The 20,877-nt window shown below is 36.5% G+C and overlaps 5 protein-coding genes and 1 pseudogene across 7 annotated transcripts; 5 read left to right on the top strand and 1 right to left on the bottom strand.

Annotated features, from left to right (window-relative positions):
* Positions 1 to 238: 238 nt before the first annotated feature.
* On the bottom strand, positions 239 to 2,546 carry LOC150027759 (uncharacterized). The gene is made up of 4 exons (XM_090302799.1): positions 1,974 to 2,546; positions 1,258 to 1,735; positions 1,081 to 1,162; positions 239 to 553 (listed from the first exon to the last, which is right to left on the bottom strand). The coding sequence occupies exons 1-4, from the start codon at positions 2,236 to 2,238 to the stop codon at positions 323 to 325; spliced, it is 1,056 nt and encodes a 351-aa protein (XP_090158925.1). The 5' UTR covers positions 2,239 to 2,546; the 3' UTR covers positions 239 to 322.
* Positions 2,547 to 4,779: 2,233 nt separating this feature from the next.
* Positions 4,780 to 5,707, top strand: LOC150027760 (uncharacterized). Its single transcript, XM_090302686.1, has 3 exons — positions 4,780 to 4,990; positions 5,063 to 5,169; positions 5,249 to 5,707. Exons 1-3 carry the CDS (start codon positions 4,829 to 4,831, stop codon positions 5,388 to 5,390), a joined length of 411 nt encoding a protein of 136 aa, XP_090158812.1. The 5' UTR covers positions 4,780 to 4,828; the 3' UTR covers positions 5,391 to 5,707.
* Positions 5,708 to 6,969: 1,262 nt separating this feature from the next.
* On the top strand, positions 6,970 to 9,550 carry LOC150027761 (uncharacterized). Of its 2 annotated transcripts, XM_090302379.1 has the most exons (5): positions 6,970 to 7,570; positions 7,645 to 7,797; positions 7,897 to 8,038; positions 8,855 to 9,096; positions 9,211 to 9,550. In XM_090302379.1, the coding sequence occupies exons 1-5, from the start codon at positions 7,157 to 7,159 to the stop codon at positions 9,415 to 9,417; spliced, it is 1,158 nt and encodes a 385-aa protein (XP_090158505.1). In that variant the 5' UTR covers positions 6,970 to 7,156; the 3' UTR covers positions 9,418 to 9,550. The 2 variants fall into 2 exon arrangements, with proteins under 2 accessions (XP_090158505.1, XP_090158504.1); XM_090302378.1 differs by having other exon boundaries at positions 7,001 to 7,570; positions 7,645 to 8,038.
* Positions 9,551 to 10,173: 623 nt separating this feature from the next.
* On the top strand, positions 10,174 to 13,191 carry LOC150027762 (subtilisin-like protease SBT1.5 pseudogene; annotated as a pseudogene). Its single transcript, XR_016521027.1, has one exon. The product of XR_016521027.1 is annotated as a subtilisin-like protease SBT1.5 pseudogene (transcript).
* Positions 13,192 to 14,683: 1,492 nt separating this feature from the next.
* On the top strand, positions 14,684 to 16,895 carry LOC150027763 (ethylene-responsive transcription factor RAP2-12-like). Its single transcript, XM_090302800.1, has 2 exons — positions 14,684 to 15,074; positions 15,800 to 16,895. The coding sequence occupies exons 1-2, from the start codon at positions 14,855 to 14,857 to the stop codon at positions 16,645 to 16,647; spliced, it is 1,068 nt and encodes a 355-aa protein (XP_090158926.1). The 5' UTR covers positions 14,684 to 14,854; the 3' UTR covers positions 16,648 to 16,895.
* A 1,723-nt stretch (positions 16,896 to 18,618) lies between these two features.
* On the top strand, positions 18,619 to 20,837 carry LOC150027764 (GDSL esterase/lipase 5-like). The gene is made up of 6 exons (XM_090302972.1): positions 18,619 to 18,995; positions 19,072 to 19,193; positions 19,321 to 19,545; positions 19,657 to 19,912; positions 19,993 to 20,184; positions 20,779 to 20,837. Exons 1-6 carry the CDS (start codon positions 18,731 to 18,733, stop codon positions 20,835 to 20,837), a joined length of 1,119 nt encoding a protein of 372 aa, XP_090159098.1. The 5' UTR covers positions 18,619 to 18,730.
* The last annotated feature ends 40 nt before the right edge of the window (positions 20,838 to 20,877 follow it).

The raw sequence follows: 20,877 nt of genomic DNA on the forward strand, positions 1-20,877 counted from the left end.
CTCCTCTCTTTTCATCATTAAATTAACAGGGTAGGATGTAATTAAGGGAAAAGATTGCATCTGTCAATGCTAGTATCCGTAATAGGTGAAGTTCAACTAAAAACAACTGAACCTATAATCTAGATTATAGTACCACTTACACGAAAATACGTAAATTACGTCTTTTATAATTGTTTTACGAGTGTCCGTGTTGGACGTGTCATTACAATTTACGTATTAGTTATGAGAGCCATTGAAGACGAGGAAAATCTTTTGTAAAAGGATAGGGAAACAAATGTTTTCAAGAGTAAACTCCGTGCAATGACAAGGGATCAGTGTTATATTATGTTTGGTGATGAATGTTATTGGAGGGGAAGCAACCACATGATTTGTGGCCTAAAACTAGAGGGTTATACTGGTTCTTAATCTTTTGTTCTTGTTCAGTGGTCTTCTGGATTTGCTCCAAGTGCTGCTGTCTGGCTGCTGCTTTCGACTCCTCAGCTTTTCTGTGAACCACTGCCATCTTCTTCATCAACTTCTCTTCCAGGGATGATCTCATCTTTTGAATTTTCACCTAAACAATTGTTTCAACAACATTTCTTAGTTTCGTTGCTTCTTAACCTTCTTTTAAGTTAACAAATTACTAGGTAATGTGTATATTTTATTTCATACAGGTTTAGGTAGACCACACCACCCTGCACGTTTAATACTGAATTAATTTCACAAGAATCCTGAGAACTAGTGTGTACAGTGTTTTGTTAAATGAATCATTTTGGGTTACTATTATTCATGAACATAGAAGTTGGTCAAGATCATGTTGCATGCCAAAAACCAAAAAACTAGGAAGGATAATTTGTACCTAAGCTTACTATTATTTACGATGCAAAAAAACATGAACAAGAAAGTGGAGGAGCCAATGGACCAACAATAGGAAAATTTCCTTTTCATGTTGAATTAATCTAAGCTCAAATAATCTCCTGATTTGATAAATTACAGTCACTGTGCTGAAAGCCTAAATTATTTTATTTTAGGAGAATAAGAGACTTAAGCTTAAATGATTTGGTCATCATAACTCCTCAGAAAAGATCATTAATGAAGTACCTCAAGCTTCCTTGATTGTGCTTCTACTTTAGCACTATGGAGGTCTAACCAAGCTTGAATTTTGGCTTCTTCTCTATGATACCTGCAACACATTACAATTTAGTCTTTCCATACAGGCATACACTGATACAACATCAGATGAAACTACAATGTTTGACTACTGTAAGGTTTATTTACCTGAGACAAGAGTTGGTCTTTTCTTCTTGTTCCCACGTGCTGTCTGAATCAGCTTTCTGGCTAGCATCATGTCTCAAGCTCTTTGATATTTCCTCTTCCTCCTCTTCTCTTGAGCTCCAGTGTGATGTGACCGAATTATACTGTGTTCCTACTTGCAATTTAGCAAAATGGCACTCCTCCAGCCGAATAATGTCAATGGTGCAGGTTGTGTCATTGTGGTTTGTCAAGGACAATGGTCCTGACTTACTTGCAGGAGTGTTATGGCGGGCAGGAGATGAACTCTTGAATGGGGTGTGGCATCTTGAAGTTGTGCAACTTCCAAGAGGCGTCATCTCCGTCCCAACATCCTTACAAACCACTTCCTTGCAAGCATCTTTCACTACCTCTGCAACTGGGTCTCCAAACAAAAACCCTTCACCAGTTGGCTCTGAATATTGCAAATTTGGGAAAATGGGCACAGTGTTGTCCGTGAACTTATCTGCATTGCAAATCCTATCAGAATCGGCAGCATTAAAAAAATCATGAAATGTAATAATTCTAAAACAAGTTTTACACAAGATTATTATCGTGGAATGCGAATAAGCAGAAGTTTGAAAGAGTAGTAAAGAGAAAGGAGAAGAGAGAGAGGATGATAATGATGAACATAAAGGTTGGTTGAAAATAACAAAGGCATGTGGAACAAGAGCAAAGTTGAGAAGGAACGATGCTGATAGCACCTTTTAGCACAGTGTGCGTGGAGGATGAGATCCCATTAGAAGCATTGAGTGTGTGATGGTGGGAGGTGATGAGCCATTTCTGTGCATCGTCCCATTTGGAAGGGAAGGTCTTTCTTGAAAGATTGGCAACAGTGTTGAAGCTGAAAATGGGCCTGGTGGCAGCAGGGATAGAGGGAGGGTCTAGCCTCCTGTGTGTGGTAGAGCAGCGTCCTTCTCCTACGTTGGCTGAAACCTCTCTGCTATCTGAGTTACCGTTGTTTGGCATTGGAAAGGAGCTGAGTTAACAAAGTGAGATTGAGGTTGTTGGTTGTAGCATTAGCATAAAGAAATGTTTTCTTACATAATGGATTAAGAAGAGCTTAATGGGGTAACTGAGTGGAGTGGGAGAAAAAGGGAGTCTAGTGTGACTAGTGCCTAAGCCTATTCTGTGTTGTCTGAGCTTGGGTTATGCCAAGAGTGTGAGTGGTGGAGAGTCAGAGAGAGGAACAGCATGCTGAACTGAACAAGGAAAAGGCACTGTTGAGTTGACTAGATAGATTGGAACTTGGAAGAAGCATCACTGATTTTCATCTCATTTCATCAAACACTGTTAGTGCTTCATCAAAAGAAGAGGGAGCTTCAGAATTGGCCACTGTCATACACTATTACCTCACTCACCCTGCACGCTTTACTTTCCCTAATGCTACATCAAATTCAACCCAACAACATTATTTATGGACACTTATTATCACCCATTTTGGTACCAAGACAAAAAAGCTGAAACTTACTATGTAAGTGCTATCAAAAGTCATAAACATACTACATTCTATTGAGTTCAGGTATTCTATATGCAGATTCTTCATATATAAATTATTCTCACTATCTATTTGCTCTTATTTAAGTATTATTATTATTTTCTGTTTTTCTTTCTATGTTTAAACACCCATTTACATGATTTTTAATAGGATAATCATATATTAACTGTAAAAATATACACTTTATACTTTAATAAATTAATATTTTATTCATTTTTATTTTATTTTTAATTTAAAATATTATTATATTATTATAAAAACCGTGTGAAATGTATCTATTTTACTGTTCACGGTGTAAAAATAAACTTTTCTCTTTTTAATATCGATATTAACCTTTTACGCCAAGGATAATTGAATGACGTTGGTTAGCTTTGTTTTTAACCTTTCTTTGGTTCAAATAAAATATTTTATATTATGAAGGATTAACATAATAATAACGTGATTTAGACTTTTATATATGAGAAATTATTGATAGAGTATTTTAGCAGGTTAAGGTGACACGTGAGCCTTGAATAAACAAAAATAATTTATATTGTATTCAGAGTACTTTTAAGTGAAGCTAAGAACCCACCACAGTTTATATTCCATATAACACTTATTTTGCTCCTTCGAAAAATATTCTCTTTCAATTTGGTGGTGTTTTAATTCTTTTAAATAATAACTTAAATTGATTTTTTTTCCTTCAAATTTACAGAAATTTCTATTTTGTTTTGAGCATTTATTTTATACAAGAGCCTATTACAAACAAAGTCATCAAGGAAATAACATAAGAAGTTACGAATGAAGTATAAAGTATACTGGAAAATAAGAGAAGATGAATGAAGAAAAAACACTAAAATAACAGTGAATAATTAAGTTGAATAACCAAAATAATCATTGTGGCATATAAACAAGAACATCAACTTTAATAATATCCTCGTGCAGGATTAGAATAAAGGAATATAAAACTTTTAAAATATTTTTAAATTTTAAAACTTTTAGAATGTTCCTGTAAGTTACACTTTCGATAACCAAACTAATTATTTAGTCAAATATGTTTAAAAATAGTTAAGTTTGATTTATACACGAAAGATGGTATCTAGTAATATGCACAAAATGTAGATACTTATGCTCCATTGGGTGAATTTAATAAAAGCAAGATGATACCTTAAACACAACGAAATTCAAAGGTACTGCAATTTATAGTTAATTTTAATTTGATAAAATTTTGATGAAGTTAGAAATTGAATGACTGAATTGGTTTGGTGTGACGTGACGTTTTTATATTTAGTGAAATCATGGTTGAAGATGGTAACCAAAATTTTTGAAAAATGTTTGAATTAGAAAGACTCTTTATTAAAAACATTGGTTGAAAAACAATGTAAATAATATTTATATCTTTACTGACATGAATTTCATGACCGAATGGTCGGAACATCAACTAATTCTTTTAATTCTAATTCAAACACAGTTAGTAAAAATATAATTAATTAAGTCAATTTAGTTGTAAATAATGATTAAGATATTATTGAATTTTTTCTTGAATTTAACGAACAAACCATAAGAATTGATGTTTAGAGAAGATCCAACATTAAAGATAATTTTTCTATCTCAACCTACCTGTATATTGTACTCAGACTAACTTGATTGTTGAAGTGTCTTTGTAGATTTTTCACTCATCTTAATAAAAAGAAGAACCAATCAGAGATCACCGAATCCGAATCCGAACATAAAATGAGTCATTAAACCAACCTTGTAAAATCAATATTAAATAAAATTGAAGAGTTAATTTGAGTATGGAAATTGTGAAGTGTTATTATGGAGGAAGAGCAGGAGATAGTGAAATGGTGAATGGACGAAGCAACAAAATGAATGATAAGCCATGAAGGTGATGAACTGTGAAGCTAGTTTGGCCCTACATTACTATTTTATATTATAACATTTTATCATGATAAGACACACCCCACCAATAATTCAATTTATAACATTTTATAATAATAATATATATAACCAATGCTTAATCATATCATTGCGTTACTATATAGGCACCACTTTTATTCTTCTTCTGGGACAATCACATTCATGGCTGCTACCTCTTTTTCTATTTCCTCAATTCAAATCCCTATTTACAAATATGGATCATTTCTCAACAAAAAATTCATCTCCAAATCAACCTATGTCCCACCCAAAAGGGCATCATCATCATCATCGGTTCTCAGAATCACAGCATCCATGAAGAACAAGGTTTGATGTTTTCAATGATTTTTTTTGTTTTCTCTGAGCACTGTGTTAATTAATGTGTATTCTGTTAAACAGGTTTATGAAGATCGTTCTGAGGGCATAGTGTGCTACCAAGATGAGCGAGGAGAAATCATTTGCGAAGGGTATGATGAAGGACCTTGTTTTCAAAGAAATCATCCAAGGTAAACCCAATTACTAAATCACACCTTTTCTTACTCCAATTTTTACTGCTTTTAATTCTCATATGCATGCCTTCACCAGAGAGGCTCAAATCACCAATCTTCTTCTTCGACAAAGTTGGCTTCAGATTGTTAAAGGAGACAAGAACTCCAACGATGCTGCTTCTGAAGAAGGACTTCTGAAAAAGGACTTCAACTGTAATGGCTTTAACTCACTATGCTGATTCATTACCTTATGAGATCTCATAAGGCATGAACAAAGGTATCTAGACTTTGTATGAAAAAGGCATGAACATGAGAAACAAGAAAAGATGGTACTTGTAACTTTGAAGGCTTCATAATGCAATGCCACCTTTACTTAATTGGCTCTCCTTTTCGTGTAGATTATGAGTTCATAATTTGTCTCCATGTCGTTGTATTCTAAAAGAACAACTTGGTTGTCTGATGATGATAAAGACAATTTGTAAGAAGCAGAAGAAGACAGCCATGTTTGAGCAAAGCTCTGTTAGCTACTGATTAAATAAAACACACTTTCAAGTCAGATCTCACCCCCATAATAGGGATAAGATAAGCACATCAGTGGCTAACATTAAAAGTTATTTTCTTATTAATGGCAGAGATTACTAATTTTGTCCTTATTAATTTAAAAAAGAGTGTATGATTAACAGATAGATAAGTATGTTTTGGTAAGAACTTAGATATCTATCATCATGGGGCTTCTTGTATGATGATGGTTGATGATGAGGAACAAATCCACCACTATTTTGTTGCCATCAGAATCAGGAGAATTTGAATCATCTGCTACCATGAAACAAGTACCAAAATGCTGGATTCTTAATAAGAGTGGGGTTTTTATGTTTGCATTTATCACTACATTTATTAAGTTTTAATCAAATTTATTTTAACTCTCTCTCAATTTCTTCAACTATTCAAAACTTTACCTCATGTCTTATTTAAAATCTGCCCAAAAACCCTATTTAAAATTTAGTTTCTTAGTCTATTTATGAAGAAAAAAATCCCTAAATCGATTAATAGGTTAGATAATAACTAAAAAAATGTCTTATTAAAAAGAAAACACTCTAATAAGATAATAACTAAAAGACAAATATTATTTTTTGAGGTGAAAGCTATCTTATTTACAAAGTTTAACTTCACACCCCTGTTTGTTTGTGTATATCCATCCTTGCTGATAAAAAAAATAATAAAAATCCTTGTTGCTCTTCTTCTTCTTTTCCTTTGCCTTTTTATATTTAAGCATTACAAATAAATAACTAAAAAAAGTGAGAATAATAAGTTATATATATATAAACATTTCTTTATACAATTTTTATTCTATCTTTTAATATCTCATACATCAAATAAATAAAGAAGAGAAATTAAAATATATTTCTAAGAAAAAAATTATCTTTATAAATCTTTAATTAGGACTTTTTATTTTATTTTAAGAAATAGAAAACATGTAGCCTTTTTGTGCATAGGGTGTGTTAAATTAATTTTCTTTTATAATCTTAGGTTTAATTTTGCACAAAATATACCAACCAAGTTCATTTTTGTATATGATATGCATTACGTTAATTTAGTTTTTGTGTACAATATAGAAAACCAAATTTGGCGTATTAAATTTATTTTTGCTCATATATTGAAACTTTAAACATAAAAAATTATTTAACTTGTTATTGATTAACAGAGGTTAGTTAAGTTAATTTAATTTTTTCATTTAAATTAAAAAAGTAAATTTCAATACTTTAGTGATTATTTTTCAAATATTTTTTTAAAATGCAAAAGCTGAGTCATTGTTATTTATTTGATAAGAGGAGGGAGAGAGTGAGAAGGAAAATGGTGGTGATAAATGCAAATTGAATTTGGGAATTACGAAACCCTAGTCTTAAGTGTTGTTTAACCCCAACACAACACAGGGTATCTATTCTTGTCTGAATCGAATCGAATCGAATCGAATTTGTTGCGTTGCAGTGGAAAGGGAAGATCAAAGATGTGGTGGAGATCAGCATCATTCATCATGGACAGGCAGCAGAACGAGGCTGCGCTCAAGGGAGACACCGTAGCTCCTACAGACTCCTCAATATCAAACCCTAACCCTAACCCTAACCCTATGACCTCTGCATACTATGAGACCAGAGCAGCACACCACGGCGTTGTCACCAGCGACTGGCTGGCCCAGGCTCAGGCCGCCATTGGGCCGGACCCTGATCCTCTACCTCAACTCAGGCCTGATCCTGACAAGCCGTTCAGCGTCATCAACGAGTTTAATAGCTGGCGGAAACAGCCCCATTTGGCGGAGGCTGTCGCCGCCATTCGCGCCTTGGCCGCCGTCATACGGTCCAGCCAGGCTACCACCATGATGCAGCTGGAAATCGAGCTGAAGAAGGCCTCCGATTCTCTCAAGGTACTCTCGAGTCACTGACTTTAACTTTATTATCTGTTCCTTCATTGATTTCAGCACTCTTTGTTGCGTTATAGTCGTGGGATGCGACCTCTATCTCTTTGACAGCGGGCTGTGATCTCTTTATGCGATATGTCACTCGGACTTCTGCTTTAGAATACGAAGACCTCAATTCCGCTAAATCTCGCTTGATTGAGCGTGCGGAGAAGTTCGGCGAAATCTCCTACAAGGCAACTTCCTCATTCCTTTCCACTCTCTCTGCCCTGCACTCTAATTTCCCCTTTTTCATTTTCTCACATTTCTGCCCAAATTCATTTTTTCATCTGCAGGCCCGCAAAGTTATTGCAATGTTGAGTCAGGATTTTATATTTGATGGTTGTACAATTTTGGTTCATGGCTTTTCCAGAGTTGTCTTTGAAGTCCTCAAACTGGCAGCACAAAACAAAAAATTATTTCGGGTCTTCTGCACAGGTTTTTTTTTTGCCCTCTTACCTTACTTGTATATATATGTGTGTGTATATTATAGGGGCGCATTATTTCAGAGTTGTAAAAGATGGCTCATATTCATATTTAGTTCCAAAATTCAAATAACACAATTGAGCAACTTTGTAAATTTTTTAAACTTTGTTATTTTGTTAGCATATTTTTCAGTCATCTTTTGTCTGAAAGCCCTGGGAGGAATCAAGGGATCCTATTTGACTTCACTTGGTCAGTATCTTAGCCAGCCTATGGGTCAGATGTTTTCGGAGAGAGGCTCAACAACCCACTACGTCCCTATCCCTCTCCCCAGTATTTAGGAAACTGTCGTCTGATATCTCAAGGAGTGTAACTTTAACCTATGGGTCAGATGTTTTCAGAAAGAGGAGTCTCTGATGATGAATGGGGCAACAATCCACTACGTCCTTGTTCCCACTACTAAGGAAACTGTCATCTAACGTTGCCCTAATACCTGAAATGTATGGGACTAACATTTGAGATCCTAGGCATGACGCAAAATAACGGACTCCAGCTCAAGTAAATTGGACTGGGTTTGTTAGCTTTGGTAGGATAAATAGAGGAGGGTTGGCAGGTCTTAGGCAATCAGATAACAAAAAGGCAAAACACACATAATTCGAATGTTGTGATTTAGGTCACCTTCAGCTAAAAGTAATTTTTTTCTGGAACAGTTTCAATTTTTTGTCGACATAATTTCCATTTATGAATCCCATTTTATACTCGTGGTGTGTATATCTTTGGCATCTTCTTCATTGTGATCTGGACTTCAGCTTCGTGTCTATTAATTTGTAGAGGGAAGACCAGATCGAACAGGATTGCGGTTGTCCAATGAGCTGGCCAAGCTTGATGTTCCTGTGAAACTACTAATAGATTCTGCTGTGGCATATACTATGGATGAGGTGGACATGGTTTTTGTAGGTGCAGATGGAGTTGTGGAAAGTGGGGGCATAATCAACATGATGGGGACCTACCAAATTGCACTGGTTGCACACGGTATGAATAAACCAGTTTATGTCGCTGCTGAAAGCTACAAGGTATATTTGCAATTTGCTGCGTTGGACTTTGTTAGCTTGCACTCATCTTTTTTGGAAGGTTGCTTTAATTCGGAATTTGTTTGTAGTGAATGTCTTGTTTATGTTTTTCTGCAGTTTGCTCGTCTCTACCCTCTTGACCAAAAGGATTTAGCCCCTGCTTTACGCCCTATTGATTTCGGTGTACCTATTCCTTCCAAGGTTGAAGTTGAAAGGTCCGCGCGGGACTACACCCCTCCTCAATACCTGACTCTGCTTTTCACAGATTTAGGTGTTCTTACTCCATCTGTTGTCAGTGATGAGCTGATCCAGCTATACTTATAGTAATCCATGTATATCTATATCTTCTTTTTTAGTATTCTTTACAAATCTTGGCTTCAATTCAAGATCATGTATTTTACATGAAACAATTTTGTGACATAAACTTTCAATTAATTTGGGGTGGCTTTTAGTATCAGGGCATTGTGCGTATCTATGTAGCAACACGTAATCTCTTCATTCTTTGACTGATTTCGAAGCATAAAGCGAGTTATGCCTGTGGGAGGAACAGAACTGCATTCCGTATCTGTGTAGCAACACCGAATTAGCTCAGTCTTTGATTGAATTTCAAAGCATAACGCGAGTTCTGTCAGTGAGAGGAATAGAACTGCATTCCGTTTTTGGTTAAATGTCCTTTTGGAACTTCGTAAATAATGACATTTTAAAACAGTCTGTGAAGTGTTATACCCGTGTTATTCTGTTCTGATTTTCAGAGGATGGTGAAACTTCTGTCGTGATTCTTAATGCCTTTTATTTTATAAACATTTTATAGTTAATATTACCACGTCATTATTCGCAACACCTATTATTTATCGCGCACATGATGGCCCAACCCTTTGCGAATTGATATTGTTGCAAGTACCATGGTTTTCAAGATTAATGATTATGGTTCATGGATTAGTTTTAAGAGATTGCTGACTTTTAGGAAGTAAACTATATTTTTTATTTTCAGGGTAATATGTTTAATTTTTTAAAATATTTTTAATTAAAATCTTAAATAAATTACGCAACTTTAAAGAAAAACGGAACATTGTTAAATTGAATTGATATCTAATGTAGATGTAGATTCTAGTGGAATCTCGTGAAAATTCTAGGGTGTTGATTATATTAAAAGATTGTGTAAAGTGGACTTGGATGACCTTCACTAAGCACAATCATGAATGATATAAAAGCAATAATACGACTTTTGAGTTTAAGAAAAACCAAAAAGAAAAAAAAAGAAAAATTAAAATACTGTGGAGAAAAGTGAAACATTGTTGATAGTTAATAAATGAGGGAATTGTGGCAACACATGTTTTGTGTATCTGTGAATGTTTTGTCAGTGTCTTGGTGAATTTGATAGACATTATTATAAGGTAGCCACATACAGTAGGTCCTACTGCTTCAGTGGTGTTCACCTGAGAGAGAAAGAGAGAGAGAGAAGCATCATTCACTTCACTTGAGCTGAATCTCATTCATTCTCCATGGTTTCTCCCTCTCATCTCAGCACCATCATTCTGGTTTTGGTGTTGGTGTTGGTGACAACCTCAGCTTGGGAAGAAGAAGAGAAGAAAACATTCATAGTGCAAGTGCAGCACGATGCGAAGCCTTCCATCTTCCCCACGCACAGGCACTGGTACGAATCATCCCTGGGAGAGGCCACCTCTATAATCCACACCTACCAAACAGTTTTCCACGGATTCTCTGCAACTCTCTCAGCCGCGGAGGTGGCCAACCTCGACTCACTCTCACACGTCATAGCCCTCATACCCGAGCAGGTGCGCCAACTCCACACCACGCGCTCCCCTCACTTCCTCGGCCTCAACACCGCCGACAGAGCCGGCTTACTAAAGGAAACCGATTTCGGCTCCGATCTCGTCATCGGACTTATTGACACCGGCATTTCACCCGAAAGCCAGAGCTTCAACGACCGCGATCTGGGCCTCCCTCCCCCCAACTGGAAGGGTCAATGCGTCGCCGGGAAAGGCTTTCCCCCCACCTCCTGTAACCGCAAGCTTATCGGAGCCCGCTACTTCTGCGGCGGTTACGAAGCCTCCAATGGCAAAATGAACGAAACACTCGAGTACCGTTCTCCAGTAGACTCCGACGGTCACGGCACCCACACCGCCTCCATCGCCGCCGGCAGGTACGTGTTTCCGGCCTCCACCATGGGCTACGCCAAGGGAATGGCCGCTGGGATGGCTCCGAAGGCTCGCCTCGCCGTCTACAAGGTCTGCTGGAAAGGCGGCTGCTACGACTCCGACATCCTGGCCGCATTCGACGCCGCTGTGGCCGACGGCGTGGACGTCGTGTCTCTGAGCGTGGGGGGCGTGGTGGTGCCCTACCACCTGGACATCATCGCTGTGGGGGCCTTCGGAGCCTCGGAGGCGGGTGTGTTCGTGTCTGCCTCGGCGGGGAACGGCGGTCCCGGCGGGCTGACGGTGACGAATGTGGCACCGTGGATGACGAGTGTGGGGGCGGGAAGCATAGACAGAGATTTCCCGGCGGATGTTATTCTGGGGAACGGAAAGGTGATTGATGGAGTGAGTGTGTACGATGGGCCGGGTCTGAGTCCGGGTCGGTTGTACCAACTGGTGTATGCTGGGTCTGACGGTTACTCTTCCTCTCTTTGTTTAGAAGATTCCTTGGATCCTAAGTCTGTGAGAGGTAAGATTGTTGTCTGTGATAGAGGCGTCATTTCAAGGCCTGCAAAAGGCCAAGTCGTTAAGAATGCCGGTGGAGTTGCCATGATTTTGACCAATGGACCCTTCGACGGAGAAGGTCTCGTGGCTGACTGCCACGTCCTCCCGGCAACCTCTGTCGGTGCCGCCGGGGGCGACCAAATTCGGAAATACATCTCTTTGGCCTCCCAGTTACGCTCGCCCCCCACCGCCACCATCTTATTCAAGGGCACCAGGCTTGGGGTTAAGCCGGCGCCAAAGGTGGCATCTTTCTCCGCCAGAGGGCCTAATCCAGTCTCCCCTGAGATTTTGAAGCCCGATGTGATTGCTCCTGGATTGAACATTCTTGCGGCTTGGCCCACCACCATCCCCCCTTCTTCCCTTCCTTCCGACCACCGTACCACTGACTTCAACATTCTCTCCGGCACCTCTATGGCCTGCCCTCACGTCTCTGGTTTGGCTGCTCTTTTGAAAGCGGCGCACCCTGACTGGAGTCCCGCCGCCATAAGATCTGCTCTCATCACCACCGCTTACACTCTCGACAATGGCGGAGGGACCCTGTTGGACGAGTCCACTGGGAATGTCTCTTCCGTCTTCGATTATGGGGCTGGCCACGTTCACCCGGAGAACGCCCTCAACCCCGGCCTTGTCTTTGACATCTCTACCTACGACTATGTCGATTTCCTCTGCAATTCCAACTACACCGCCCACAATATACGAGTTATCACCAGAAAGGCTGCAGATTGCAGCGGGGCAAAGAGGGCCGGTCACGCTGCCAATCTCAACTACCCCTCTTTATCTGCGGTCTTTCAACAGTATGGAAAGGAAGGCACGCGCATGTCCACACACTTCATCAGAACTGTCACCAACGTTGGAGACCCCAACTCCGTTTACAGGGTCACTGTTGCAGCCCCTGCCGACACCGAGGTCACTGTCGAACCTGACACACTAGCTTTCAGGAGGTTGGGTCAGAAACTGAACTTCCTTGTGAGGGTGCAAACCCGCCAAGTGAAGCTTTCACCTGGGAGTTCCACTGTGAAGACTGGCTCCATAGTTTGGTCTGATTCGAAGCACAGTGTCAGCGCTCCCTTGGTTGTGACCATGCACCAACCTCTTTGATCTATGACTAAAAGTGTTGCTTAGATCCGGGTTTGGTTTGGGGTGGGTGTATAAATTTTGCACTTTTTCCATATTCTTACCTTAGGAATCTGTTTATTCTTAAGTTAGTTGTTATTCCTCAGAAAAACATGTATGTATGTATAATGGTGAAAGCGAAGCTGCTGAGAAGAAGGATGCATGGTAGGAAACAGTGTGTAGGTTTGTAAAATTAAGAATGAATGAATGAATGATGTGTTGTGAGAAGATGAGGAGAATGAGGAAAAGATTGATTTTTGTTGTATGGTTTGGGTTTGATTCTTTAGTTTGATTAGTCAAAGATTTAGCAAGCACATGTGCGCAGACACGGTAATGTTGGATGCATGTGAATCTTTGTAGGCCATGATGCTATTCAGACACTCAAGTAACAATTTCTCTCCCTCATTATCACAAACTGGACATACTCCCATTATTACTTCTTTTTTTGTTTTTTCTCTATTATAATAACACACTTTACTTACTTTTAAAAAGGAAAATTATATTTAAATCCTTTTCAAAATTACCATCATTCATTACCTTCTTATGCATTCAACTTTTACAGACCACTAAGATTCATTTTCATCACCACTGCATCTAATTATGGATTTAGTAAAAGTTAATTATCTACAAAAATTTCATTTTCACTATTTAACAATATATTCACACAATCATTTCTTATGAATTTACTGGATTTGTTAATAATAAATAATTGATTGGAGAGATAAAAAACACATGTTTTTAAATTATTAAGACCAAATATATATTTTGTCTACAATAATTTAATTTTGAACATAGTTATCTCTCTAATTCCGAAGGTGTAAGATGATTTTTAAATTAGTATAGGTACACAAAGAATTTAAAATAAATTTTCCGAAAATATTTCCATATTTCACGTATATAAAAAGTCATTAAAATAAAATCTAGATGTTGCATGTTATGGGTGTATCAAATTAAAATTTTAAAAGACGGTTTCGAAGAATGTTATAATTTATAAGAATTTTTTAAACAACTTTAGATTTCAACTAATTTTTTTTATCAGCGGAATTTAACTAATTTACATTGTAAGAATTAAAAAAATTGAAATGACTTGATGAATTTACAAGATTTGAAAGAATTTATAGGAAATATTCAAAAGATTATAAGACTATAAAAATAATAAGATTTGGATAAAAAGTAACTCAAATACAATTTGTTTTTATATTAATTGATTATGACTACTTGTCCTTGTATTTTAGTCTTTTTATGCATCAATAGTTTTCATTCATGTTTCTTTCAAAAATATAATCAAAATTATGATTTTTGTTATTTGGTAAAATTGAAGATGAAGGTTCATCTATTAGAATTCGACTAAAAATGAATCATAAGAACATTATTCAGAAGAGAGTTATTAAATAGTGTATGTGGACGTCTCTACTGTATTCAATAAAAACCGAAGAAATAATTTATGACTAGCAATGAATATTTTGCCTTTTACTAGAAAAAAAAAACATGAATATTATATTTAAATTATGAAAACATTTAATTGTTATGGGTTGGTTTATTTTTTTATCTCATTTCTGAATTTTGGATCATAGATACTCCGACACTCAATTAAAATTTCGGTATTCAACACTTTATATGATGAAAACGTAGATAATTCTTAAAATTTATATTTATTTATATAATTATCATAAATGGAACCGGATTAAAAAATTACTTTTGAAGTTTTATTTAAATGTAATAAATTATTGTAGGTTAAGTTGATGAGTGAAAGGTGGTGTGAAAAGAGTGTAAAAAGGTGAGTATAAAATGAGAAACGAGGAGTGTGTAACTTAGAAAACGCAAACTTGAAAAGGAAAAGCCTTCATTTGCAGCATTCAACCAAAACCGACTCTTTCTTATTAAATTATTTCATTCATTCATAGCTGTGTTTTGTGTTTCACGGAGCCATGTGTGGAGGAGCTATTATCTCTGACTTCATTCCGGCGGCGGTCACGGCCAGGTCTCGCCGGGTCACCGCCGATTACCTGTGGCTGGATTTGAAGAAGCGGGCATCTCAGGTCATCCACTCCGACGATGACTTCGAGGCTGATTTTAGGAATTTCAAGGACGATTCCGACAGCGACGCCGACCACCAAGTCAAACCCTTTGCTTTCTCCGCCTCTTCTCGTAACTTCTCTCTCCCTTCTTCTCATTTCTCTTTTTCTTTCCCGTTTATTTCGTATGCAAAATTATCACTGTTTACACTTTTTTCTTTATTGATTTTTGGAACATTTGTTAGTTGCTCACCGTGTGATATGAATTTCTGGACCCTCAACTTTAAAGTGAATCTAATTTCTGATTTTCGTTCATGGAGTTCATAGCAGGGAATTTTATTTTCTAGATCTGCTAGAAACTCTTTAATTCGTTACGGATCCCGGGTTGATTTCTGGAATTATTTGTTTTTGGGAGAAATACTTCTTCTTCTTTGAGTGTATGTTTATCCATTTTTCGTACAAGAGTTCACTTACTGATTTTAACTCAAGGATGGCTCTGTGGATTTTGTTGAAATTGATAGATGTTTCATTTTCATCATTTTGTTTTGTTGTTATTACAAGCTGTTCTGTTTCTTGGTAACACCCCACTGCAACTGCTCTTTCTCAGTATATAGAGGGTGGTAACCTCACCTTCATAAAAAATAAATAAACTACTAGAATGGTTTTTGGGAGAATTGGAAAATTTCTTATATGATCCGTGTATGACATTATTATTGTTCTTTTTTTTTGGGAGAATTGGAAAATTTCTTATATGATCCGTGTATGACATTATTATTGTTCTTTTCTTTGTTTAATGGTTCTGAGTGTCTGTTTTCCTCGCCGTGAAATGTGTTGTATTCTTTTCCAATTGTATTAAAGGGCCGGCAGTGAAATCTGTGGCATTCAATGGTGGAGCTGAGAAGTCTGCAAAGAGAAAGAGGAAGAATCAATATAGGGGAATTCGTCAACGTCCTTGGGGGAAATGGGCAGCTGAAATCAGGGATCCAAGAAAGGGCGTTCGTGTCTGGCTTGGAACCTTCAACACTGCTGAAGAAGCTGCTAGAGCTTATGATGCTGAAGCACGGAGGATTCGTGGCAAGAAAGCCAAGGTGAATTTCCCTGAGGAAGCTTCCGTGAAACATTCTAAGGTAAATCAACTGGGAAATCAGAAGACTGTTCAACCCAATGTCCACATGTTCAATGCTGGGAACAATCAGAAGGACCTTTGTTGTCCTATGGATCTGGTGGAACAGAAACCCCTAGTTAACCAGTTTGCTGACATGGGTTCCTTCTCTAGCAGTGGAAATGGGCTCAGATCTCTTTCTTCGACTGATGATGTCACCCTTTACTTCAGTTCAGATCAGGGGAGTAATTCATTTGATTATGCAGATCTTGGGTGGAGTGAACAGGCCCCCAAAACTCCTGAGATCTCATCCATGCTTTCTGCTCCTTTGGATTGCGATTCTCATTTTGTACAGGAAGCGAACCATCAGACTAATTCTCAGGATGTGGTATCTATGCAAGATGATTCTTCCAAGACACTATCTGAGGAGCTCGTGGATATTGAATCTGAGTTGAAGTTCTTTCAGATGCCTTATCTTGAAGGGAGCTGGGATGATACTTCATTGGAATCCTTGCTATCTTGTGATACAACCCAGGATGGTGGAAACCTGATGAACCTTTGGAGCTTTGATGACATTCCTTCCATGGCTGGCGGAGTTTTCTGAGCAGCTTTTTGTTGGCCTCCTCCCTGTGTATTTAAATAAAGCTGCACATTATTTTTCATTTTCCTTCGCAGTTCATTAATTTTGTTTGTGTTTTTGTTGCATTTATTTCTCCCAAGGACACATACCGGCTTGTGCCTGACAAGAATAGAATGTTATTTCCATTTTTTTTGCTCTCTGGAATGATTGTCATCTCTGTTGAAGATAGAGTTGAAAACAATTAACTCGCTCAGCAGGAGTGAAGTTTATTACATCTTGTTTTTGAATTATGGGACAATATAGTAATTTAGGTGCTATTTGCCCATTCAAAGTCCTTAGTTTTAGCCTTTGGGAATCTCGACTGATGTTGGAGGGTGATTATAATATGATCTGTGACACAGTCTTTGGCTGCTGATGTGTTTTTTCTTACTCATTTGTTTCTCTGCGGTTATATCCTCTTATGAGAAAATTTGAAGAATGAAAAAGTGAACTATGATGAGCAAGTTGCAGAAAATTATAAATACTTGATTGCAATGATTTTGTGTTAGGATGGTATGGAAGAGATGGAAGTTTACCGACCCAAAGTTCTTCCGTACTCCAACTCAATGAAGAGTTCATTGCGTACAAAATGACGTGAATATTCTTGTTACAATCATTATATGATATGATGTACAAATGTGGTGTTATTTAAACAATCATCTCCAATGCCATGACCAGTAACACACTCTCGTATACTGAATAAATTGTAGATGAAATTTAGAGGATATAATGTCAAAAAATATCTTTAACAAAATCTCCCAAAATAGTCTTTCACAAAGGTACTCTTAATCTATCTTTTTAACACATTCTATAAAATAATATTTGAGTAATATTAATTTTAAAAAACTACTTTCAGCAATTATAGTAATAAAAATATGTATTTTCAATAGTCTTTTAGAAACAAAGGATGTATATGAAAAACAACATACGTTTTTATATAATTTAATAAGTTTAGTAGAGTATTCTTTTTTATTTTTAAAATAAATCAATAATTGAATATATAATACTCATAGGTGCTTAATATTTTTTAGAATTTATATAACATTTTTTTAATTCATCCTTTATCCAAATAGTTTTTTAAAGCAACCATTGCCTATCACTCTGAGACAGATGGTGAGTGAGATAAACAAATATCTGGAGATGTATCTTAGATGCTTCATTCGTGATTTTCCTTAGGATTGAATTGAAATTTGGTAGAACATGACATATCAGAAATAGTAATGACATGACACCTTTTAGAGCAATTATGGAGGTGATCTCCCAAAGATAACTAAGTGCACAATTGACCAAACAGATTATGTGTCAATCCAAGAACAATTGTTAACCAGGGACATCACAATTAACAACCTGAAACATAATTTACTCAAAACACAAAATCACATGAAGAAATATGTACATAATCTTCTTAAAATTAATTAAAATAAAATTCAATCTTCCCCCATTATTATGTTTTTCATGATTTTCACAATCTATAAAATCTAAAAACAACTTACATGACTAATTATTAGATAAAACTAATTCCAAGTGAAACATACCAATCCAGGTCAGCAATACACATTTTAACATTATATTTATTATTAGTTTAAACTTATTAAAAATTACAAATATGCATAGATTTATTTCTAATTTAACTAGTCTCATCTACATTCATCGTTTCAAATAAATTTAACTAATAATAAAAACATGTTAAAATGAATATTTTAAAAAATTATGCAAGCTACTCTTTAAATTTAAATTAATTAATATAAAAAACATTATATTCTATATGTATCAAGATAAAAAAAAATGTAAACAATATGGATCATGTGGGGCTCTATAACTTAACATAGAAGTTATATTTTTGACTAAAAGAACTTTTATTAATAATTAAACAAGGAATAAAAATCAGGGAAGACCAATTCTCGATTGATTTAAATGTGTGCACATGTTTCCACCATACATGTTCAACATATAAATTATTTATTCATATAATGCTGGAAATTTAGTTTCCATTGTGCATGAAGTCAAAGTAGCCTATATGAACACAAGTTGCATACTGTGATCATTAGAAAATTGAAGTGAAACTGATATGAGAAGTCCAAAATTGAGTTTGTGTTTTCTAGTGTTTTTGGCAAGCTATGGCATAAGTTGCTGCCTAAGCCTTGGTGATGTATGCCGGCCAAAAGAACACGCAGCATTATTTGTGTTTGGAGATTCATTATTTGATGTTGGAAACAACAATTACATAAACACTACTGCTGATTATCAGGCAAATTACTCTCCATATGGGGAAACCTTCTTCAAGTATCCAACAGGCAGATTTTCTGATGGTCGTGTTCTTCCAGATTTCATAGGTATACACTACAACTTTGGTTTTATGTGTTTAATTAAGATCAACCAATACCTCATATACCTACATTATTATTGCAGCTGAGTATGCTAAGTTGCCTCTAATCCCACCCTATCTATTCCCTGGTAATCAACGATACGTTGATGGAGTGAATTTTGCATCAGCTGGAGCTGGGGCTTTGGTTGAAACCCAACAAGGACTGGTCTGTTTCATGTTATTGCTAACTATTAGTTGTGAATGAAATTGAATGCTTGGTCATTCATTAGCACTGATGCCTACCTACTTAAGTCCATGCCATCTACTTTGATCTGAAAGTGTTGAATTTGCAGGTGATAGATCTAAAAACTCAGCTAAGTTATTTCAGGAAAGTCAGCAAGGAATTGAGGCAGCAACTTGGAAATGCGGAAACCACAGCTCTGCTTGCCAAAGCTGTTTACTTGATCAACATTGGAGTCAATGATTATGAAATCTCTCTGTCAGAAAATTCAAGTAATTCACACACGGCTAAGAAACATGTAGAGATGGTAGTTGGTAATCTTACATCAGTGATCAAAGTATGTAGAGGCTTCTTACTTTGCTCTGCATTGAAGCATCAAAGTTAAACTTTGTATAATGAGCAAATAGAATAAGTCTAACTTTGTGATATGATGGAGTGCATTAATCAGGGGATACACGAGGCAGGAGGGAGGAAATTTGCAGTGTTTAACCTACCAGCTGTGGGTTGTGTTCCATTGGTGAAGGGTCTAGTAAATGGATCAAAAGGGTCCTGCGTGGAAGAAGCTTCAGCACTGCCCAAACTACATAACAGTGTGCTTGAGATGGAACTTGGGAAGTTAAAGAAAGAACTAGAAGGATTTAAATATTCGTACGTGGATTATTTCAGCATATCTTTTGATGTTATAAACAATCCTTCAAAATATGGTAAGTAGTGCATATATCGAGTGAGTGAGTATATGTGATTTTTGGTGGGTTGGCTTATGTGATTTAGTGTTGTGAAAAAGGGTTGAAAGAAGGCGATGTTGCATCCTGTGGCAGTAGAAAGCACAGGGGAAATAACAGCTGTGGAGGTAGAAGAGCAGTGAAAGATTACGAGTTATGTGAGAATCCAAACCAATATGTGTTCTTTGACTCGCTTCATCCCACCCAAGCTACTCATCACATTGTTTCTCAGCTTGTCTGGAGTGGAAATCAGAGTATTGCAACCCCATGCAATCTCAAATCACTGTTTCAATCATAATTACCATCTTATATAAATGTTCACATCAATCTCATTCTAATAAATAACCATCTTCCTTCTTTGTTGCAATAAATATATATACATTCCATATATACTTTGATTAAGATGTGTTTGTTGAACCTCACCTTGTATATTATACTTTACACATTCCCATCTGCATTTGTTAATGAAAGTACACTTAGTTTTAAAAGGAGTTTATTAGTAAATTATACTTTAAATGTACTATAAAATAATCATAATTATAACTTATCGTTTCATTCATTCAGTTCCTAATTTTTATCCCATAATTCAAATTAAACATTAGATCCTCTAGTATAGAAAATCCATATTTTTAATTCAATTCTCTAATTTACAAATATTTGATTTTTTATTATTTTGATTGAATGGAACACCAGACCGAACATATATTTATTTAAGGTACATAAAAAATATTTTATTTACTAAGATCAATGAAATAAATTAACGCAAAATTGAAGATTAAAGCAAAATTATTAAAGGGTGTGTCTCTACTTGGTGATTTGTATGGATTCATTCAATTGATTTTGTGCAGAGGAGAGCAGAGCAGAGGAGAGCAGAACAGAGCAGAGTGAGGTTGTTCCCTTGACTTGACTTTGAGTATTGGATTTAGATCTTATCTGGTCTGATGGAA

Source organism: Phaseolus vulgaris, chromosome 5 (assembly GCF_051622355.1).
Source record: "Phaseolus vulgaris cultivar YP4 chromosome 5, ASM5162235v1, whole genome shotgun sequence".
NCBI classification, from domain to species: Eukaryota; Viridiplantae; Streptophyta; class Magnoliopsida; order Fabales; family Fabaceae; genus Phaseolus; species Phaseolus vulgaris.

What these genes read in the sequence shown, in the direction of transcription:
- LOC150027760 (XM_090302686.1), top strand. Translation starts at nt 4,829, where the DNA reads ATGGCTGCTACCTCTTTTTCTATTTCCTCAATTCAAATCCCTATTTAC. An exon ending in CAGCATCCATGAAGAACAAG is followed by an intron (nt 4,991 to 5,062) that starts GTTTGATGTTTT and finishes TCTGTTAAACAG; the next exon opens with GTTTATGAAGATCGTTCTGA. An exon ending in TTTCAAAGAAATCATCCAAG is followed by an intron (nt 5,170 to 5,248) that starts GTAAACCCAATT and finishes TGCCTTCACCAG; the next exon opens with AGAGGCTCAAATCACCAATC.
- LOC150027761 (XM_090302378.1), top strand. Translation starts at nt 7,157, where the DNA reads ATGTGGTGGAGATCAGCATCATTCATCATGGACAGGCAGCAGAACGAG. An exon ending in AGGCCTCCGATTCTCTCAAG is followed by an intron (nt 7,571 to 7,644) that starts GTACTCTCGAGT and finishes GTTGCGTTATAG; the next exon opens with TCGTGGGATGCGACCTCTAT. An exon ending in ATTTCGGGTCTTCTGCACAG is followed by an intron (nt 8,039 to 8,854) that starts GTTTTTTTTTTG and finishes ATTAATTTGTAG; the next exon opens with AGGGAAGACCAGATCGAACA.
- LOC150027764 (XM_090302972.1), top strand. Translation starts at nt 18,731, where the DNA reads ATGAGAAGTCCAAAATTGAGTTTGTGTTTTCTAGTGTTTTTGGCAAGC. An exon ending in TTGAAACCCAACAAGGACTG is followed by an intron (nt 19,194 to 19,320) that starts GTCTGTTTCATG and finishes TTGAATTTGCAG; the next exon opens with GTGATAGATCTAAAAACTCA. An exon ending in ATCTTACATCAGTGATCAAA is followed by an intron (nt 19,546 to 19,656) that starts GTATGTAGAGGC and finishes TGCATTAATCAG; the next exon opens with GGGATACACGAGGCAGGAGG.
- LOC150027759 (XM_090302799.1), bottom strand. Translation starts at nt 2,238, where the DNA reads ATGCCAAACAACGGTAACTCAGATAGCAGAGAGGTTTCAGCCAACGTA. An exon ending in AAGACCAACTCTTGTCTCAG is followed by an intron (nt 1,163 to 1,257) that starts GTAAATAAACCT and finishes AATGTGTTGCAG; the next exon opens with GTATCATAGAGAAGAAGCCA. An exon ending in CACAATCAAGGAAGCTTGAG is followed by an intron (nt 554 to 1,080) that starts GTACTTCATTAA and finishes ACAATTGTTTAG; the next exon opens with GTGAAAATTCAAAAGATGAG.
- LOC150027763 (XM_090302800.1), top strand. Translation starts at nt 14,855, where the DNA reads ATGTGTGGAGGAGCTATTATCTCTGACTTCATTCCGGCGGCGGTCACG. An exon ending in TGCTTTCTCCGCCTCTTCTC is followed by an intron (nt 15,075 to 15,799) that starts GTAACTTCTCTC and finishes ATTGTATTAAAG; the next exon opens with GGCCGGCAGTGAAATCTGTG.